This window comes from Papilio polytes, unplaced genomic scaffold (genome assembly GCF_000836215.1).
Source record: "Papilio polytes unplaced genomic scaffold, Ppol_1.0 DF824024.1, whole genome shotgun sequence".
Taxonomy (NCBI): domain Eukaryota; kingdom Metazoa; phylum Arthropoda; class Insecta; order Lepidoptera; family Papilionidae; genus Papilio; species Papilio polytes.
In genome coordinates this window covers 693,245-713,216 of record NW_013525180.1, presented here as the reverse complement: position 1 = coordinate 713,216, position 19,972 = coordinate 693,245, and the positions used below count along the sequence as shown (strand labels likewise).

The 19,972-nt window shown below is 33.4% G+C and overlaps 2 protein-coding genes across 2 annotated transcripts in view; one reads left to right on the top strand and one right to left on the bottom strand.

Annotated features, from left to right (window-relative positions):
- The window catches only part of LOC106101086 (protein C-ets-2), a 122,849-nt gene that overhangs the window by 97,455 nt on the left and 5,422 nt on the right, over nt 1-19,972 (bottom strand). Inside the window, exons 2-3 of the mRNA XM_013280191.1 lie at nt 8,618-8,753; nt 120-240 (exon numbers count right to left, since the gene is read on the bottom strand). Coding sequence (XP_013135645.1) covers nt 120-240; nt 8,618-8,743 — 247 coding nt within the window. The 5' untranslated portion in view covers nt 8,744-8,753. The remainder of the gene's footprint in view (nt 1-119; nt 241-8,617; nt 8,754-19,972) is intronic.
- On the top strand, nt 11,550-13,165 carry LOC106101087 (ATP synthase subunit d, mitochondrial-like). Its single transcript, XM_013280195.1, has 3 exons — nt 11,550-11,751; nt 12,035-12,253; nt 12,915-13,165. The coding sequence occupies exons 1-3, from the start codon at nt 11,633-11,635 to the stop codon at nt 13,105-13,107; spliced, it is 531 nt and encodes a 176-aa protein (XP_013135649.1). The 5' UTR covers nt 11,550-11,632; the 3' UTR covers nt 13,108-13,165.

Sequence of the window (19,972 nt, the reverse complement as noted above, 5' to 3'; positions counted from 1 at the left end):
GAATTACAAATTAGACGATGGCACATCAGTGTAACATTTAAGTGTAAATATTATGAATAAATCTGTAAGATATTTAAACTCTAATTAGCCGACTTTCTTAGTATCTTATCTGTACTTACCCAAGGACGCTTCAGGGTCTGAGAGGTCCGATAGCGAGGGTACCTTCTGCATCGCTCTGGGTTCCTCTGCTTCGGGCGGCTCGCTCTTGATGCCACCGGCAACGCCGCCACCCTCATCACACTGAAAATTGTATGAGAAATATTTTATTCCAATTCTCGTATGAAATAAGGCACACTAAAAAGCATAAGGGACCTGAACCATATCTGATAACTATTTAATGTTATAAATTTTACTAAGAAAAAAATATACCGACGAATTGAGGACCTATTCCTTTTAGAAGTCGGTTAAAAAAGAGTAATTGTAATAGGAATCATTTTTTAAATATTTCTGTCGTTAAAAAAGTCTTAAAGTTAGTCATCGTTACATATGATATTCGTACATGAACCTTTTTTTGTCATTACGTGCTAAGTAATACCTAAAATTAAATCTCATCGGTATCGTTTCCATGTCAATATTCTGTTCACATTGGATGCAACTTCCGTTTGCGGGCCGAACATGCCGCGCTTTAAAAGCACTAGCCGGGACTCGAGACAATACGTTTTAAAACATTGAAAACTCCGACTACATCTAAGTTTAGACTCGCTTCATGGAAGCGGGATAGATTTGAAGACATTAAACAAATAGCTGCTTGATAATGTATGCTAAAACTGTCCTATTCTGAATACGAAAAGATTCTGTTGAATCGCTTTGCATGTTTACGATGTATTTTCCTCACCACTTGTATACTAAATTGTTAAAAATTACGAAGCATTTTTAGAAATATATAAAATGAAACTGATTGTTTGATACATAAAATGGTAGCGGAAAAAATATCTTATTACGTTCAATCAAGCTACACCATTTCTACAAGACTTGAGAAAACAAATGTAATTGACATGTCACACATCAGTTGCCTCGCAGCAACATAACATCCATACGGACCCTAATCACAAAGTGTATCAATATTACCCAATAAAAACGTCAAAATTGAATCAGTGCGGACCCTCGGGTCAATCAGGGGCGACGAGGACCGTCGATAAGTTCATTGTGTGACGAAAACATGACATTGTTGTATTCAATATAACAAATCATAAATTGTATCTTATAAAATACTAGCTTCTGCTCGCGACTTCGTCACGACAAATTAAAAGATAACAAAACAGCCTATGTTACTCATAGATAAATTACCTTTTTAATGGTGAAAGATTTTTATAAATCGGCCCAGTAGTTTTCACGTCAAATACATACAAAAATATATTTATATATATTTATATATGTATATATAAAAGTGGTAGTGCTCGCTTTAACATCTTAGCACGAATAGGCCGGCACGCCCGGTGTAATACCACGACCACACAGGAGACAGGCGTGAAATGGAAGCAATTCCGTGTTTCGTCTGATGAGTGTGGTGCCGGAGGCCTAATTTAAGTCCCTTTCTCTTTACCACCCTTTTCTTATAAGGAGAGGATGGGAAGAGGAAGTGGATTTAACGGAGGAGGAGATACATAGGAAGGGGAGATATCCTCTTTATGTGCGTCTCCTCCTCTGTCGGATAAGGGTAGGCAATGCATCTGCAATTGCGGATGTCTATGGGCAGCGGTCGCTTCGCCATTTTGGCGGATTCAGGTGGCCGCTTGCTCGTTTGCCACCTTTTTTTATAAAAAAAAAAAAAAAAATATTTTTTTCTCTTTATTATATTGGTATATTTGTAGTTCAACGAATAAATTTGACTAATTTGTGTCTAATTTTTTGTCATCCTTTTTATTTTCAAGTATTAATAAAGGTTTGAAAAAACAGGAGATAAAGATGGTAAGTTATTTAAAATGTGTTAATAATGATAGGGGCATAGTTAACCCGTAAACAGACAAGATATTTTGGTTCAAAGAGGGGTCGTGTCACCCTCAACGAAACAAAACGTTCCTTCAGCCGCGGTAATCGATGGGGCGCGAACCTAATTCATTGACATTTGGACAGCGACGATTGACGAATCATTTGTTATTCTGTTTCCCTGTTCTATTACGATTTTACAAATATCTTAGCGGCCCAAGATTATTAACACTCTTAGCAGTGCACCTTCTTCGCATCCCACTACGCCCCGTCGCACCTAAAATTGTGTTCCGCGGTGTGACTTCGTGAAAACAGTAATATAGAAAATTACTCAAATTGGAACTCCATAATCGATCTGCTTTTGTCTATCTGAAAAATATTTTATTAATATTTCAACATTAATATTGAGAATTTAAGCATTATAAAGGTAAACCTTCAAAAATACATTAACCGGTAATAAGTTGGTAATATTTGAATATGTTACTTCTTTAATTAAAACGTTTCATAAGTCAGTTGATAATATATGGGCTAAGGTTCATAGACAATTTGTTCTGATCACAGCGGTGATGCGGCTCGAACACATTGTATCACGTGTCGCTCCAAAGCTCTTTTTAAACGTCAAGGGGAAGATGTATTGGACTGTTTAATCCCTCATAAATTAGAACACTAACAGTTTGAAGCCCTTAAGTTATACTAAGATGGGAAAAAATGTAATTTATTGTTATTTTTTAAAAGTTAAAAAGAAAAGCAAAAATAAATTTTCTATTTACACACTGTAAACTAAACGATTGTAGAACAAAGTCTCACTCAAAATTGGTCTACCAGAATCGGTTTAAGGCATTTTTTTACAATAAGGTGGCAAAAACGCAAGCGGCCATCTAAATCCACCAAAATAGCGAAGCGAGTGTTGCTCATAGATATCCGCAATTGCAGATGCGTTGCCTACCCTAAATCAAAGGAAGAGGAGACGCACATAAAGAGGATATTTCCCATTCCTATGCGTCTCCTACCCTCAAATCTACTTTCTCATCTAATCCTTTCTTTATGAGAAGAGGGTGGAACAGGAAAAGGGCCGAAAATTGGGCCTCCGGCACCGAACTCATCAGACAAGACGCGGAATTGCTCCCACTTCGCGTCTGTCTTCTTTGTGGTCGTGGTATTTCACCGGGCGAGCCGGCCCATTCGTGCAAAGATGTTAAAGCGGGCTCTACCACTGTTATAAATTATGAGAAAAATGCATTATAGTGAACGTTAGGTAGTTCTATACACGATTAAGGCATAATTATCAAGTATTTTCCATATCAGCGCCAACTTGTATGTTTAGCATTACATCGCTTTAAGAACTGTAAGTGTATGGTTACGTATTTACAAAACAACACAGCAAAAACAAGTTTTGGTGCAGTTAAATCGTTTGAAACTTAACCTACTGTGAAACAACATAATATGAGATACCGTTATACTGCTGCTGTGCTGAATATTAATGCAATGATGCATCGTTTATTAATATATTTTGACGTTATCATAGCAAAAAACAAATGACATTCTTTGGTCTTAAAGCCCAAGACTATGGGTGGCGTTAAATATTTAAAAAAAACGGAAATATTTACACCGGAACTCTATAATCTCATCGTGCGTTATTTTAATTAATAATTAGCAAGTATATCTTTACTATTTTTAAATGAAAACACAAAAATAATTTTGTTATCAGTGAAATTGACATGATTCGGATATAAGAACTACGCAAATGCGGTAACCATCAAACAATATCAGAAAATCAAAGTTTTAATGCATTATATTGTATTTACTTAGCTTTTTATCTACATATATACTTAGATTAATCATACATCCGGTATGCTGCTCGGAAGAGTTTGTTTAATAAAAAACACATCAAACTTTTTTTTATAATACACATAGTTAGCTGTTCCCTTGCGACTTCATCCTCATTTTTGTCAAATTATCAATTATAAATGTCAAAATGACATGACATGACGACAATCTTGCTTCTTTGATGTTGGCAGCAACTTATAGTCTCTTTCCCACATTAGGGTTTTTATCCAAAATGTTTACCCCTAAGTTCAACGGCGTTAAAATATATAGCCTTAAGCGTGGCGCAAGTGTAGGGCTTTTTAATAAAACAAGAATTATTCAAAAATATGCTGTGATTGCTGACATCTTAGGCAACAAAGAAATGTGTGTTTACGCTTTATTATAATAGTATAGATATTTTAAACCGATTTAATATGGAACTTAGATTTAAGTAATTTATAGTCTAAGCAAGAATATTATAACTCTAACCTAGAGGGCGCTTTAATCGACTTCTTAACTTTATATTTGTGGTCAGGCTATTTTATTTTACTGCTATACTTATAGTAATACACATACAGCCTTACAAATAAACGCGATATAAAGTTAAACTTAGGAATAAACTGAAGATAATCAAAATTTGTACTTATATTTGCTTATACTCCGTTTGTTCCTAAGTTTAACTTTATACCGCGTTTATTTGTAAGGCTGTTAGTCTTTAGTAGTCTACTGACCATTATTTAAGTTTTCATTGACGCAGATATCTTTATTAAATCTTAATCCCTATAAGATCTAATTATCAGATAGTATATAGCGTCCTTTTTATTCTGATAATAGCAGAAACACTGTTATTTTACATTTTTATTGCTTTCCATAACCAGTTTTATTAATTACCGGATGCTAGTATAAGAAAATATAATAACAATATACAAAATATATTGAAGAAATAGAAAAATCACAACATATTTGTCATATTCTTTGGAGCGGATGTAACAAGCCCTTTAATTGGGCACCGGATATCGTAGAGTTGGCCCCTAATGAGATACGCTACGATGCTTTTACTAATTTTCCACCTAAATTATTATTTCGCGTAAGAAGTGAATAAAAATAATTATTTACTGTTATTAAGATATAAAATATTGTCAAGATAACTAATTGGATCCTGCTCTTTTTGATAATAAGGTGTCTAAATCGAATGTTTTTTCATAGTAACGAACAGAGTTTTTTATCATACTAATATAAATGCGAAATGTTAGATGGATGGATGTTTGTTAGAGTTTGTAGCCTAAACGGCTAAACGGATGAAATTTGGCATTGATGTAGAGGATAGTCTGGAAGAACACATAGGCTACTCACTGTTTTTTTCTTTGATTCCTCACGGGCGGAGTCGCGGGCATAAGCTAGTATAGCTATAAGTGAACTATTATTTGACTATTTGTTTGTGTAAATTTAATCACAAAATACTAAAGTACATAAGTTAAAGATGTCTATTTTTTAATTCCACGAAGAGTATGGGAAGACGTAAGGCAAGTTGACATCAATTCCTGAGTCAAGTATAACTATGATCTAACTACACCAAACTATATAGCTTATACTAGTTAATATAGATCCCATGACCATATACAACGCATGTATGAGAAAGTACAAAGGTAATGAATTTTCAAACATTGTCGCAAGTCTCCGAAGCGAGCGCCATCTCCCGGCATAAATCACGTCAAGTTATGTTTTATGATGACATTTCCGAGCTGAGTTACTCGTAGGTGTTAACGTCATAACTGTCGACGGCCTCTTTATTTTAGCCCTATTCATTATTAATGACATAGTACTGTAATGATTTAATAAACCCCACATTCTAAAAACAAAGATGTATTTGTAGATCCATCCGACATTTACTGGCTATTGAGACTCGTCTGCGTGTTTTAAAAAATATATAGTAATAAATAAAGTCTATGTTACTCAATGTAGCTTTCTACTTGTAAAAGATTTTTACAATCAGCCAGGGTAATTGTCGATTATTAAATAATATTTACAAGCTTTCGCCCGCAACTCCGTTCGCTAATGATTAAAAAACAAAACTATGTAGCCTTTTTTTCACAGACTATTCTCTACATCTATGCCAAATTTCATCGAGATCCGTTCAGCAATTTAGTTACTAACCCTAACAAATGTCCATCCATCTAAACTTTCGCATTTACAATATAAGTAAGAAGTAAGATTGTTGAAGTAATTAACATCTTCATTAGGAATACACATTACTTTCTTATTTATATGTCTTGTTACATTAAAAATAGTAAAATTTTGTAACCCATTCGTAAAGAAGTCTCAACACTTTTTCCACGCAGTAAGCTAATGTCGAAACTCATTAGTGATGCTTACTGTCACTGCCACGGGCAGGTTTAAAAATAAAAGAAAGAAATAGGAACCGCGCTTTTTCTGTACCTTCGGCTAGATGATTGATTGTAACCGTATCTTTGTAGATGTTGTTCAAATAAACCACTTCATTAAATTTTTATATACAGTCGCGATTAATGCATCGTATAAATACCTATTATTAAAATATTGAATACTTTAAAAGCTATAAAATACACGTATAAAAGTAAGAAAAAGCAAAACGCAGTTATGTGGGTATTTACTTGCATAAAATTAGAACTATAACCAGACAAAAGCAATAAAATTGTTCATAAAAGTATCAAAAATTGCAATTAAACTAAATCATTAAATTATGTTGGACTAGCTTTCGCTAGCGACTTCTTACTAATAAAAAAAAAAACAAAAGCAAATAGCCTATGTGTTTTTCCAAACTATCCTCTACATCTATGCCAAATTTCATCGAGATCCCTTCAGCCGTTTAGGCTACAAACTCTAACACACATCCATCCATCTAAACTGTCGCATTTATAATCTTAGTAAGAAGTAACATTAATAACGTCATTTTAAAAAACTAACGAACTATCCAAGGTAACGTAATTCTAGAAAACAAATATTTCAAATGTTATTCTACGCTTTTGTTTGAATTAAATTTCCTTTTACAACTATAAACGATTTAAAATAGAACGTAGTTATCTTCATTGTGAATCACGTAAGTATAATTATTGAAGTGATATTTACTTTATGTTACGAGTTCTTTGTTCGATAGCGTAAAGCGAGGGACATGAGACAAAACGCACGGTCCACTGCAGCGACGTCGACGACGCATCCGGTGTCCTGCCTTAACCGTCCACTGTTTAACTACTGGAAACCTCACCAATTTTGTATAATAATCAAAAACCTAGACTACTTAGAATATAGGTGAAGATCTAATAATCGTTCTACGACATTGACTGTGGTTATTAAAGTTTGAAATGCAGTGAATTCTCTCTGAACATAAATACGTGCTTAGAAACTAATTGCTAAGCATGTCATCGTTTTTCTGCCTGTCCCCAGTCTTCGTTGGCATTCCGAAACAAAACCACTACGTGTAAGTATGGCTGCTTACGCCAATTTCCAGTTTGACGAGACTGCCCTGCCTTATTATTAGTTTTGCCCTAGCCAACTGTTTTTATTTGAAACTTGCAGTGCGTTGCTCGTTTGTTATCTGTGCAAATAATGTTCGAGATAAAATTTATTGATCCTTCTTTAACGTTTTCTAATGACTGATCTTCTGATTTAATTTACTTTCTTATGTATTTAAGTATTTACTCTTGAAATGAATTTTCAAAATCTGCGTTACTATTTCAAACTACCTCAAACTTGGTCAATTTTTAGCAACATTTATAAACAACCTGCACATTTTCTACTTCAATTATACTAGACATTAAATAATTTCTATCGTTATTAATGTAATATTTTAAAGCTGGTTTAACTAGTTTTCTCGTCGTGTTTTAGCGAGCGTTTTGCCCATCCAGTCTTTAAATGGATACGACAACTTTTCCTAAGACGATCGGATATCCGGTGCTATTTGCGGGCACGTACCTGTATTACTAGCACTACGTTTAGAAATCCTTGTACCTTGCAATTTTCAATGTTGGTAGCAATAGAAATAATCTTTAAAAATGTAGTAAGAGCTAAAACTTTGTTACTTTTATCTTTACGACTAATATAATTAGATCAAAATAATTCATTTCGGAATTTTAAAATGTTAAAACTGTAAGTTGTTTTTAGGAGATATTAAGAAGCTTAACTAATGGATGGATAGCTGGATGGATTGCGTGAAAGGTGACATGATAAAGAAGGGAATGATGGCTGAGATGACGGATGATAGAGTGCTTTGGATAAGGCAGGGGAGATGATGATTTAGAAGCTAAACTAAAGTTATACAATAAGAGCTAAAATGCAAGATTGTAAATAAAAGGTATTGTATAAACTATCATTTACTTCACATCTTTTAATTGCCAGCTTTAAAATTTTGAGAGCCTCGTACAAGATAGTAGAAATGTATTTTCCAATTTTTATCACAAAAACAGCTATTAGGGTAATCAGTATCATTAAATCTATAGTAGTGATTGATACACGAACTAATCTTTTATCGTGTTTTATTTATATTCCAGGAAAGCTGATAAGAGATAAATTAATCTTAGTTTACTAAAAAACGGAAATACTTTCCTGTAGATATACAGCGTGTGTTTCAAGAAAATTCCTTAACGTGTTGTTAATTGTATTTTTTTTGTCTATTTCATTAGAACAATTAACATCTAGATTTGTAATAAATTTCGTAATTTTTCAGTTTAGTATTTTGCAAGATAGTTGCACATTTTATTGAGGCCGAGGGAGAGATTATTACACACATAAAATATGTTACACAAGTTGGATTGGAGGCAATAGAAAGGACTTATACCTAAGCCTCTCTGTATTCATCAGAAAATGTTAGAATTAATTTTTTGGGATGTATATATTTTTACAATGTACTTACCAGATCAAGCCTCAGACTGAAGGAGACTTTCTTACGCATAGGACCCGCGAGTGGCGCTGGGCCGTCATAAAATGCCGCTTCTTCTAGACCGAAGTCCGTTTCACTTTCCGCCCACTCCAGCTTCATTGCGCTGGGACTGTAACAAACACAATAGTTTTATTATACGACAATCACCCTTTTCCACTACTGAGAGTCGCCATCAGCTGTCAGATTACTCACTTATGTACACATATTTTCTTTCACACAATTCATCTAAACTTACTTCGCTCTTCTATCTTTGTACTAGCATTTCACAACAAATAACATAGTTGACAAATCAAAAGTTCCTTGTCGAATGATTACCACTTTTTATCTATACGCACATTTTATCACAATGTACCTACAAAATTATAAAAACCAAGTTACACGCGTATATCTTTGTATCACTTTTGCCTTTAAACTTTATATTTCAAGATTTTATGATGAACATGTAAGCCATTATTTTAAATTCGTCCATTACATTTCGTAGAACACTCGTATCCCATCAAAGCGATTGGAATTAGTTAACACTTTCGTATGACTTGATCCGGAAGTGTACCCTCCAGCCACGTGTACCATTGCTCTGTCTACACGCAATATACACAAAGTAAAATACACCTTAATCTATTGGAATAGGATACAAAATCATCTAACAAGCATCATCAAAGTAAAAGGATTGGGTGATTCGGTAAATATGTCGTCAGAATTCGGCACGTTAGAACTTCGGTGGGTTGTCGTTGCGCCTAATATCCGCCGGAAACGGCCAGGATCCTGACACCATGAAGGTTATTGTCTTGTAATTGAAACGGTGTGGTGATTTGTCGCACATTTGTAGAGGGTGACTAAATTACGGCTACTGGAAACTCGCTAATGACAATTTGTAGTAACTGTGGGAGACACTGCCGGATTATTTTCTTTAACAATGTTTTCCATTTATAATACAAAACCAAACAATATGGCCGTCACCCAACCATGCTAATACAATGTTTTAATTTTTAACAAATAAGTTTTAATCGATTAGTTACTTGATAAATCGAATTACTTTATTTTTAAAATTATGTATCAAATATTCAAACCATCAGTTTAATTGTTATTACGGTTTATATTGTATTTAAAAAAAAATAAATTGTATTGATTTTTACTACAGAATAATATACACAGACTTTTAGAACAGATTATTAATATTCTGGAATCGCTTACATAAATTTGATTAGTATTATTTTCTGTTGCTGTCTTTATTAACGAAGGAATGTTTTTATTTTTTTAGTTAGATATTTTGTGTATTGTGTATTTTTATTAATAGGATTATACTCCTGTAATATCTGAATGCCAAAAACTATTTTCTCGAAGCGCTTCGAGATACTTTTGACACCCCTGTAGCTTCGTTGTCGTTTGTTTTATTACAAAAGAGTTTTTATATATTTCAACGTCGAATTATCTCAAGTGTATAACTTACTAGCTGTTGCCCGCGACTTCGTCCTCGTGTTATTAGAAAACATACGAATTACATAAATAACAAAAAGCTATATGTAGCTATTCGTCCGTTTTTTGCGTCGTAGGAATACGTCCCTCGGAACCCGGACATTTCTCGAGGATGAATCTTATCTCATATGTACTCCAGACTTTGTTTTATATCTGTGCCAAATTTCAATGAGATATGTTTAACCGTTGCAGAATTATCGAGTAAACATTAAAAACCTAAATTAATAGGAACCGTAACTATTCCCGGGATAAAAAGTAGCCTATGTGTTCTTCCTGACTATGCTCTAAATCTGTGCCATGTTTCATGGAGATCCGTTCAGCCGTTTAGGCTTCAAACGCTAACAAACATCCATCCACCTATCGTAACTTTCGCATTTATATTAGCACTAGCTTTCGCTCGCGACTCCGTCCGCGTGGAATAAAAAAAAAACAAAAGTGAGTAGCCTATGTGTTCTTCCAGACTACCCTCTGCATCTATACCAAATTTCATCGTATCCGTTCAACCGTTTAGGCTACAAACTCTAACAAACATCCATCTATCCATCCATCCATCCATCTAAACTTTCGTATTTATAATATTTATAATATTAGTATGATATGATATAGTTGTACAACTATCACCACATATTAATATCTATCCAGGTGGTTTATCAATAAAAAATTCATTCATCGCGAATTTGTGAATGATAAACAACTTTTAAATCGCACATTCAACATAAAGTAACTGTACAAGATCCGATACGAGTTATCTTTGAATTTCCTTAACACAAACACCAAGATAAGATATAACGATAGATATTAAGATCTTTTAATAATAACATAAAACAATTTACATAAACCGTTTCGTTGGTTGAAGGTTTTCAAACTTAGGTCGAACTCTAACAATTTAGTATGTCTTTGCCCTTTAGCTATTAAAAAATATCCGTCTAATGCTGGCATCACACGTTAGATTTTATATGATTTTATCATTGCAAGCATGAAGTTAATAGCACAGTTTTGTTAGGCACGTGATTATGCGTGTAAAATGAAAACCTGCAGAAGCTAACGTGTGTGGCATGCATAACAGTTATGTTTGTAACAAGAGCTATATTTAATGGTGCATTAAGAGTGTTGCCATAAGGTTCCCGACCTCAGCACGCAACCTCGCATGCCCGATGTCTTCTGCCTTGCATGTGAACTAATTGACTTACTTATACACGAATTGGCGAGTGAAAGTTTTGCAAAATGGTGGCAAGAGTTCCTGGAAGGTTAGAAATTTACCATTAACCTATTCAAGCTCATCTCTTTGATATTAAATGTGCGTTTATATCAATACAATAATTACTTATTTTCATTAATTTATTTGTATACACTTACATTTTACAAATAAGCTATGTATAAAAATAAATGTAAACTTTTCATCTTTATTTTTAAAAACAAAACAGCTGTCAAATTAGCAACAAATACGTCAGGACGTGTTTTAAATGGTATATCTTGTAAAATTAGTTAAGAAACAAAGATTTAATTAGTATAATAATGGCAAAACGATTTACAAAACCTTCAATCAATTGGCTAGAGATTGAGAAAAGATGTCCACCTAACCAGATAAACAATTACAAGGCATTTAGGGCAAAATCCGCTGTTTATTTGCAAAGGTAATTTTTATTTCTCCATATCCAATAGTAAGCACGAAAATGATAATACAATCAATAAGTGTAATTTTGTGTTATGTATTTTTGTAGCACAAGCAAAAATAAATCTATCCTTCGAGAATATTTATATCTTAATAGATATTTGAAACCATAAAAAAACTTTTTTTTTTAAATAGACATTGCCACCAGCATTTTTACTTTTTTGTTTATGTCCTCATTACAGCTTCACTTTTTAAATGTTCTTCGTAAATTCATCAGCCCTTAATATCGTTTTCAATTTGTTTAGAGTGGAGGCAAACCCTAGTGTGATGCCAACTATCGATTGGGAAGCATATAAGAAGTTACTTCCTGAGTCTGATATTGTGGAGAAATTCAAGTCTGAGTTAGAGAAGTTTAAGGTTCCGTATCCAAGCGATGATGTGACTAAACAGATTGACGAGCAATGGAAGACTATAGAAAAAGATATAGAGAAGTTCTGCGCTGGACAAAACAAACATATCGATGCGTAGGTTTTGATTAAAATAATTTTTCTAATAATTAAAGTGTAGATAATTAAAATATAATATTAAATTAAGCGCCAATATCCTAATGGTTTGGGGTACGCACTCCGACCTTACGGTTAGTGGTTCGAATCCCGCCATTCGACTATTGTCGTGAACCACATCCTAGCACAAGCCTAGAGCTTAGTTGGAATGGTTAAAGGAAATTTTAGTAAATTAACAAAAATCTACTAACATTTCTTCCAAAAAAAAAAAAAGAAATATATACGAAGATATTCTGAAAATGCGCTTTAGATTGTCTAAAGGAGCTGTTATACATTTTAAAGTAACTTACTTTGTACTATGTAGTGAAAGGAAAGAGCTCAATTCTAGGAAACACTATTTCTTAAAAGTAAGAATTGTTCCATACATTTTCTGGCATTAATATTTGTTTACAATCTACTCTGACTTGTATGTCTATATTGATTCCTGATTGTTCTATATATTATTACTAGCTTTTGCCCTCGACTCCGTCCGCGTGTGTTCTTCCAGACTATCCTCTACATCTATACCAAATTCCATCGAAATCCCTTAAGCCGTTTAGACAACAAACTCTTAACAAGCATCCATCCATCCATCTAAACTTTCGCATTTATATTAGTATGAAGTATTACGATTTTTTTTCAGCGCAACTGTAGAATTGACAAGAATACGTAGTCTTCCGAAATTTGAAGATATGACTATGGAAATGTTTTTCCATTTGTACCCAGAACAGGCGTTAGATCCTGTGAATAAACCTACGTACTGGCCCCACTACCCAGAGGATCAACCTGGATATGTGGCTCCTGAAGAAAAAGCCAAGAAAGCAACGAAGAAATAATAAAAAAATGTTATGAAAAACTTTGAAGAATATTTAAATATACGAGAATAATAAAACAGAATACATTTTATTGCAATGACAAATATGAAGTTGGTAAGAATTAAACGTTTTAGACCAAACAACTTGCAACCAAATATGTATTAAAAGAAATACAATTATCTGTACAAAAACACCTTAGTTGCGAATTCACTCTATAAATGAGACAACTCATATTAAGACAGTAATCGAGATCGACACAAATTCTTTCTTTAAAAGGAGTCAGAGCCCAATGTTGTTTAAGATTTATAAAAAAAAAATAATTTGTCACATACTAGCTGTTGCTTGCGACTTTGTCAATGTGGCATTTAAAAATCGTACAAAACATATAGCCTATATTACTTACAGGTAACAGTAAAAGTTAATGGTGAAAGTTTTTTTAAAACAGCCCAATAGTTTGTCAATTATGTCAATACATACAAAAATACAAATCTTTTTCCTTTATAGTATTAGTATGAGCTGCTAGCTGAGTAGCTGAGGCCAGAATTAAATTTTTAACGAAATATAAAACAGGAGTCATTGCTCCACCATAATTGAAGTCCAAACAACGCAGTGCTCATTGTCTATGGACAGGGCACGAAGGGCTGCGGGTTAAATTTAGCCCCGCTCAGGGCCGCCACAGACATTCGGCCAAGAGATCGCGCGTGGCAAATTGTGACGGATGATTGTATTGGATTTCACTGCGATTTATTTTCAGATCGATATATTAACGTCTGGAACTTGGCTTGACTAATTGACGGGATATACTTTCAAAATTACGTACATTAAATGAGACATTTGATGCGATAGGGTTGAAGTTAAAAATAATAAGATCAATAGACAAACTTGTTAATATTAAGAAAAAAAAATTAACTTACAATCGCTAAGTTGTTTAGAAGCTTGGCGCTTTTAATAGACCTTTCAGCGAGCAAGCTTTATGAATGAACTTTGTTATTGCCAGTCGGGGAATGTTCCGAGTATATTCAAACGATTGGTGCTCCCCCCCTGCAGCCCCCACCAGCCACTGCGCCGCTTCCGAGAAAACTCACTGACCCAAGCTCAGTATATCCAACTCTAAGAATTGATAAGTATATGCGATTCGATATCAAGAACAACGCTGTTAATAGTATAGTTGTTCAATTGATATTTGTAAACATAAAGGTAATAAAATTAAAATAAAGCTATCGTATGAAATAAGATCGTTTTTATATTGAGATATGTGTAGTTTATTCTTCTAAATGTATGTGTTTCGAAGTTATTTCGAAATATGATATAAAATTGTCCATTCCTTTGTTAACGTATCTGATTTCATGCAATAAAAAGAAAGTTTAATCCAAAGCTGAACAAATTTGGACATTACTAAAAATTACATATAAAAATGAGTAATAGAAAGCAAAATGATTATTTAGATAAGAACCGACGAAGAATTTTTAGACATTAAATAATACTAGATTTGGTTATGCCGAGGAATGATCTCAGTTTAGGGAGAGAGTACACGAAGGGGCTGATTAATTAACCATTATACTATTCTTAATGTATCGATAAGTCTTACTAACCTAAATATCTCATACTAGCTGTTGCTCGCGACTTCGCCCGCGTGATATTAAAAAATATAGCCTATGTCAGTCACAGATAAATTGCCTTTTTAACGGTGAAAGAGTTTCTAAAATCGGCCCAGTAATTTTTGAGTTATTTCAATACAAATCTTTTCTCTTTATAATATTAGTATAGATACAGAAGTACAGACTAACAGTTAATCTATTATAACATCTTTAGAAAACAATATAAATGTGTTTCAAGTGTTTGTTTGTCGGGTCGTTTAAGAATGGTGTATAAATAAATGCCAGGAACATCCCTTTCCGCTTGCTACGGTTGATCGCGTATCAGTCGACAAAATGGGACATCCCTTGGTGATAGAAATAGATTGGTACCTAAACAGTACTAATGTCCTTACAATAGATACAGTCTTCACAATTAAGTCAAAGTTTTAATTGTTACTTAAACAGTCCTGAGTATAGATTTGTCATACTCAAACTGAATTGTCAGTGTCGATTTAAACTGAAATCGGTGGTAGGAAAAAATTGCAAATAAGTCCTATATTTTGTCGTATATTTTGTATGGTCAATAAAGCTGAGCTGAGCGTGGGTGTAGCGAAGAAGGGTGGCCACCTGTTGCATACGGGCTATATTTAGACCTCCCCCGCGCCCAACCCCTCACCCCGCCTGACAGACGCTCATAACTCTATGACTAATGTGAGAAAAGGAATTTTAAATCAGTTTAATTTTGTGACATACAAAAGGAATAAGTCCCATGAGTTAAAATAGTAATAAATGTAGCCTATGTTACTCGTATAACGTAGCTTTTTATTAGTGAAAGAATTTTAAAAATTGGTCTAATATTTTTTGAGTTATTTCAATAAATACAAAAATACATATCTTCCCACTTTATAATATTGATATAGATATAAAGTTTCCTTTATCTACTGTAAAAGATTATTGAGTTTTGAAGATAAAAAAAAATAGATTGCCTTAAACTATAGTTAAATAAAAGCTCTGGCTGCAATCTAATAAATCAACAATGGTACATTGTAGGTTATGTTTTGAATATGGTAACATATTCTTTATTTTATTCCAATACAAGAATACAATTCTATTTTAAGTCGTGAAACGATTGGTGAAAGATACATATGATCGAAGTAACGTGTTCTGATGGCGTCGATAAAGGGTTACCTCGTATCAAAACAATCTTTATGTTGCGTGCTGAGACTCCTCAAATAATCTATGCATTTGTTGGGATGACATACTTTGAATTTCAAATCATATTGCCTGATGAGTTTTCACTACTGAAAAAGTTATAAGAAAACTATATCACAATTTACAAATAGACCAATTACACAGTGTCATGTTTGGGCTTAGCTTTTTTATTATGAGATAGCTACTATTTTGTGATCATTTTACTTATGTGTCTAATATGCCGTAAATTTACCAATAAATAAAATGTTATAGATAATAGATATAACAAAAAAGACTGCTAGACAAAGAAAATTTTTTATTATACACTGTCCCTTTTTATTTTGATAAAATCATTATAACAACTCGCAAGAAGGATTTATTTTGTTTGTGATACTAATGTAATCTATACATCACGAAATATATAACGCAATTAAAAAGTTTTTATGCCGAAAAAATTCTGCGTTGGACATAAACGCGTTATTTTAGGAAAATAGACAATTATTATATTTTATTCGCATAAAAAAACACATTTTAATGTTATATTGTGATATGTATTTCATTTGGTAATAATACAATATAATCGGATGGGATAAATGGGATGAGTTCAAAACGCGCAGACATTCAACGTTCATACCGATGTACACAGATGTTGACAATTTGATTCAGGCATGGTGATTTAAGTTATAAAAATAAAATAAAAAACCAAGTTTGTAATCGTCTTAATATCGTCACTATGAGTAGGACCGTGAGAAGAATGCAATCATTTGTATTTTAACTGTCCCTTGTCCATTGTCCGCACCTACTCTACGATATGCTATGGACATTTCGATGGCGAGAAACCTTGGCCTACACCAACCCACGGGTCCCTTAACCCACTCAACTTTATCTACTAATAACGTAGAATTGTATATTTTTAGTCTTGTGCCAACAGACGTCGTGTAATATTTTGCATTTATCCAGAAAAAAAATGTTTACAACGCCATCTCTCGGTTTAAAATGAAATTAATTAAACAGCAAATAAAACTGCTTCAACCGTTTTTTAATTCACATACTCTACATATCTTTCGGGGTAGCCTTTAAAAAAACGTTAAAAATATGCATACTTTTTTTTTATAACATAAGGTGGCAAACGAGCAAGCGGCCACCTGAATCCGCCAAAATGGCGAAGCGACCGCTGCCCATAGACATCTGCAATTGCAGATGCGTTGCCTACCCTTATCCGACAGAGGAGGAGACGCACATAAAGAGTATATTTGCCCTTCCTATGCATCTCCTCCTCCGTCAAATCCACTTCCTCTTCCCATCCTCTCCTAAAAGAAACGGGTGGTAAAGAGAAAGGGACTTAAATTAGGCCTCCGGCACCACACTCATCAGACGAAACACGGAATTGCTTCCATTTCACGCCTGTCTTCTGTGTGGTCGTGGTATTACACCGGGCGTGTCGACCCTGCAGTGCTAAGATGTTAAAGCGGGCACTACCATTGTCAAAATACAAATATATACCAACAAATACGGAATTCTCACATATGAATTGTAAATCTCCATCGTTTTAAAAGTGATAAGTTTGCAATTGCATTACATCTGACAGTGAAGGAGCACCACTATTAGCATACAAAACTGTTTACCAATACGCACATTTTTACAGTGCATTTACAGACAATGCTGTTTTAATGTTTACTTGAATACCACAATATTGAAATGAATCAATTTAACATTATAAAAACGTTATGGCTAATACATAGTCTTACTAATATTATAAGATGCAAAAGTTTAGATGGATGGATGGATGTTTGTTAGAGTTTTTAGCCTAAACGGCTGAACGGATCTCGATGAAATTTCGTATAGACGTAGAGACTACACACACAAGAACACATAGGCACTTTTGTTTTTTCGATCCACGCGGACAGAGTCGCTAAAAATCGTAATATTGCAGCATTAGTTTAATTTTGCGTAAAACCTCTACAACTTACTTAACGATTATTAACCACTTTCTAGAATGTATATGCACTTTAATATGAATGCTTGACATATACATTTTATATTGTGATGTAAAATTAATTGTATTTATTACTTTATCGCAGTCATCGAACTCAAGCTTGCTGTGCGAGACACGAGCCTGTGTATGTTGTTGTGCATACAAACTTTTTATATGTAGACACAGCCTTATAAAGCTTTTGTGCTGTGACAAGTCTATTATCCATTTTGACCTAGTCTTTTTAAATTCAAATTGAAGTTTTGTAAACATCCTGTGGTGTTTTAAATAGTGTTTTCAATTTTTAAATCTATTTCAAAAAGAAGAATTTTCGAATCGATTCGATTGATATATTTTTCAAAAGTTAAATCCACCATTAATGTTATGGCTACTATACTATACTACTATCCGGGTATCTAAATCAGTTGAAGTAAACAAAACTTTATTATCCTACTAACTGTTGCCCGCGACTTCGTCGCAATATTAAGATAAGAGCAAGTAGCTTATAGTATGGAGTAAGTCCGATCGAAATTGGCCCAGCCGTTTTGGAGATTACTCGGAACAAACGCAGCTTGCAGACAGACAAAATTTTTTAAATGCGGTTTTCGTTATCAGTAACGCAAATACATCTTCGCGAAATTATTTTTTTCTTATATTACAGACAAACACTCCGTTTTTATTATATGTATATAGATATAGGTAGATGATTTTTTTTTTAAATGCCGCTCTCTTGTTCCCCTAACACATTTTAAGTCAGGGACCTGGGGAGCGGGTGTATTTTTATTTTTTTATTTAGGTAGATGATATTGTATTGATGTTTGTCCAGTCATAACAAAGTCATTTAACTAGCAAGTGTTGTAACTGTAGATTAAACTAATACGACTATTAGGCAAGTTTGTGTTGTTGATCGTTGCTAATTAATTCATAATTAAAAATTCTGGTGCACAGACGCGGGCGGCGACGGCCAATTGCCCTGCCCACGCGTGCCAAATCAAAATAGACGTTATGACTAAGCTCATTAGGTACATTATCAGTTAATGTTAATTAGTCTGGATGAAGGGCAAGCGACATTCGTTTTATTTCGTACTATATTTAGTACTTGGTCTGAATTGTTACTGTGGAGGCCGAGTATGGAACGAAATGTGACGTCCATAATTCGTACGATGAAAGCTGGTTAGTTTATTATGTACTATTTGTTTTATGAGAACAGAAACTTTATAATACAGAAATTTGTAACATATTTTATGTAAGTACACAACTATCATTATCAACCTAATTGGTTGAAACGTAATGATTTTAAGCTTTCAATTTCGATCAGCTTTAAGCTTCTAGAAAATAAATTATTATTAGTGATTAAAGGTTTTAAGATATCACTCACAGAATAGATTAAATAAAACAGAAAAAAATGACTGTTTTAATACAAAATAATCCAGGTCAAATGTTCTTAAACTGCATAGTTTAAATCTATTTGTATTAAAAAATTATTATTAAAATACCTACATTTATACATTTTTTAATCTGTGTTCTCGCTCGTTTGCCCCCTTCTCTTACAAAAAAAAACATGAACAGATGAAATTCTAAACAAACAGAAATAAATCGGAGTAAACCCTTACAATCATAAAAGTTTCACGGCATTTAAAACTGCTGTAAATCTATTTTAAGCATCTAATAAAATGTATTTTCTTATAAACAGCGGTTACTTTGTAAAAATTGTCTTTAGTCAAACGCACGTCCCAATTGAAATTATATAGTCTGCCTAAATTTTGTACGTAAGAAACAATAATTATTTTAAGATACATCTTTAATGTAAGAAATAATAAAAAAAACAATTAATAGGTTTGTTTCTCAATAACTTACTATATTAAAAAAAACTATTTAATCTATTCTAATATAATAAAGCGTAAACACACTACATCGTGGCGTAGGATGTCAGCAATCATAGCATATTTTTGAATAATTCTTTCTTCAAAATGTCTACACTTACGACAAGCTTTAGGCTATATATTTTCACGCTTTTAATTTAGGTTGTAAATAAATTGGAAAAATCCTTCATGTGTGAAAGAGACCATAAACTCAAGCTGCCAAAATGAAGGATTTTGAGATTTGCAATTGAGAATTTGATAAATAAAATAAAGTTTTTATAATT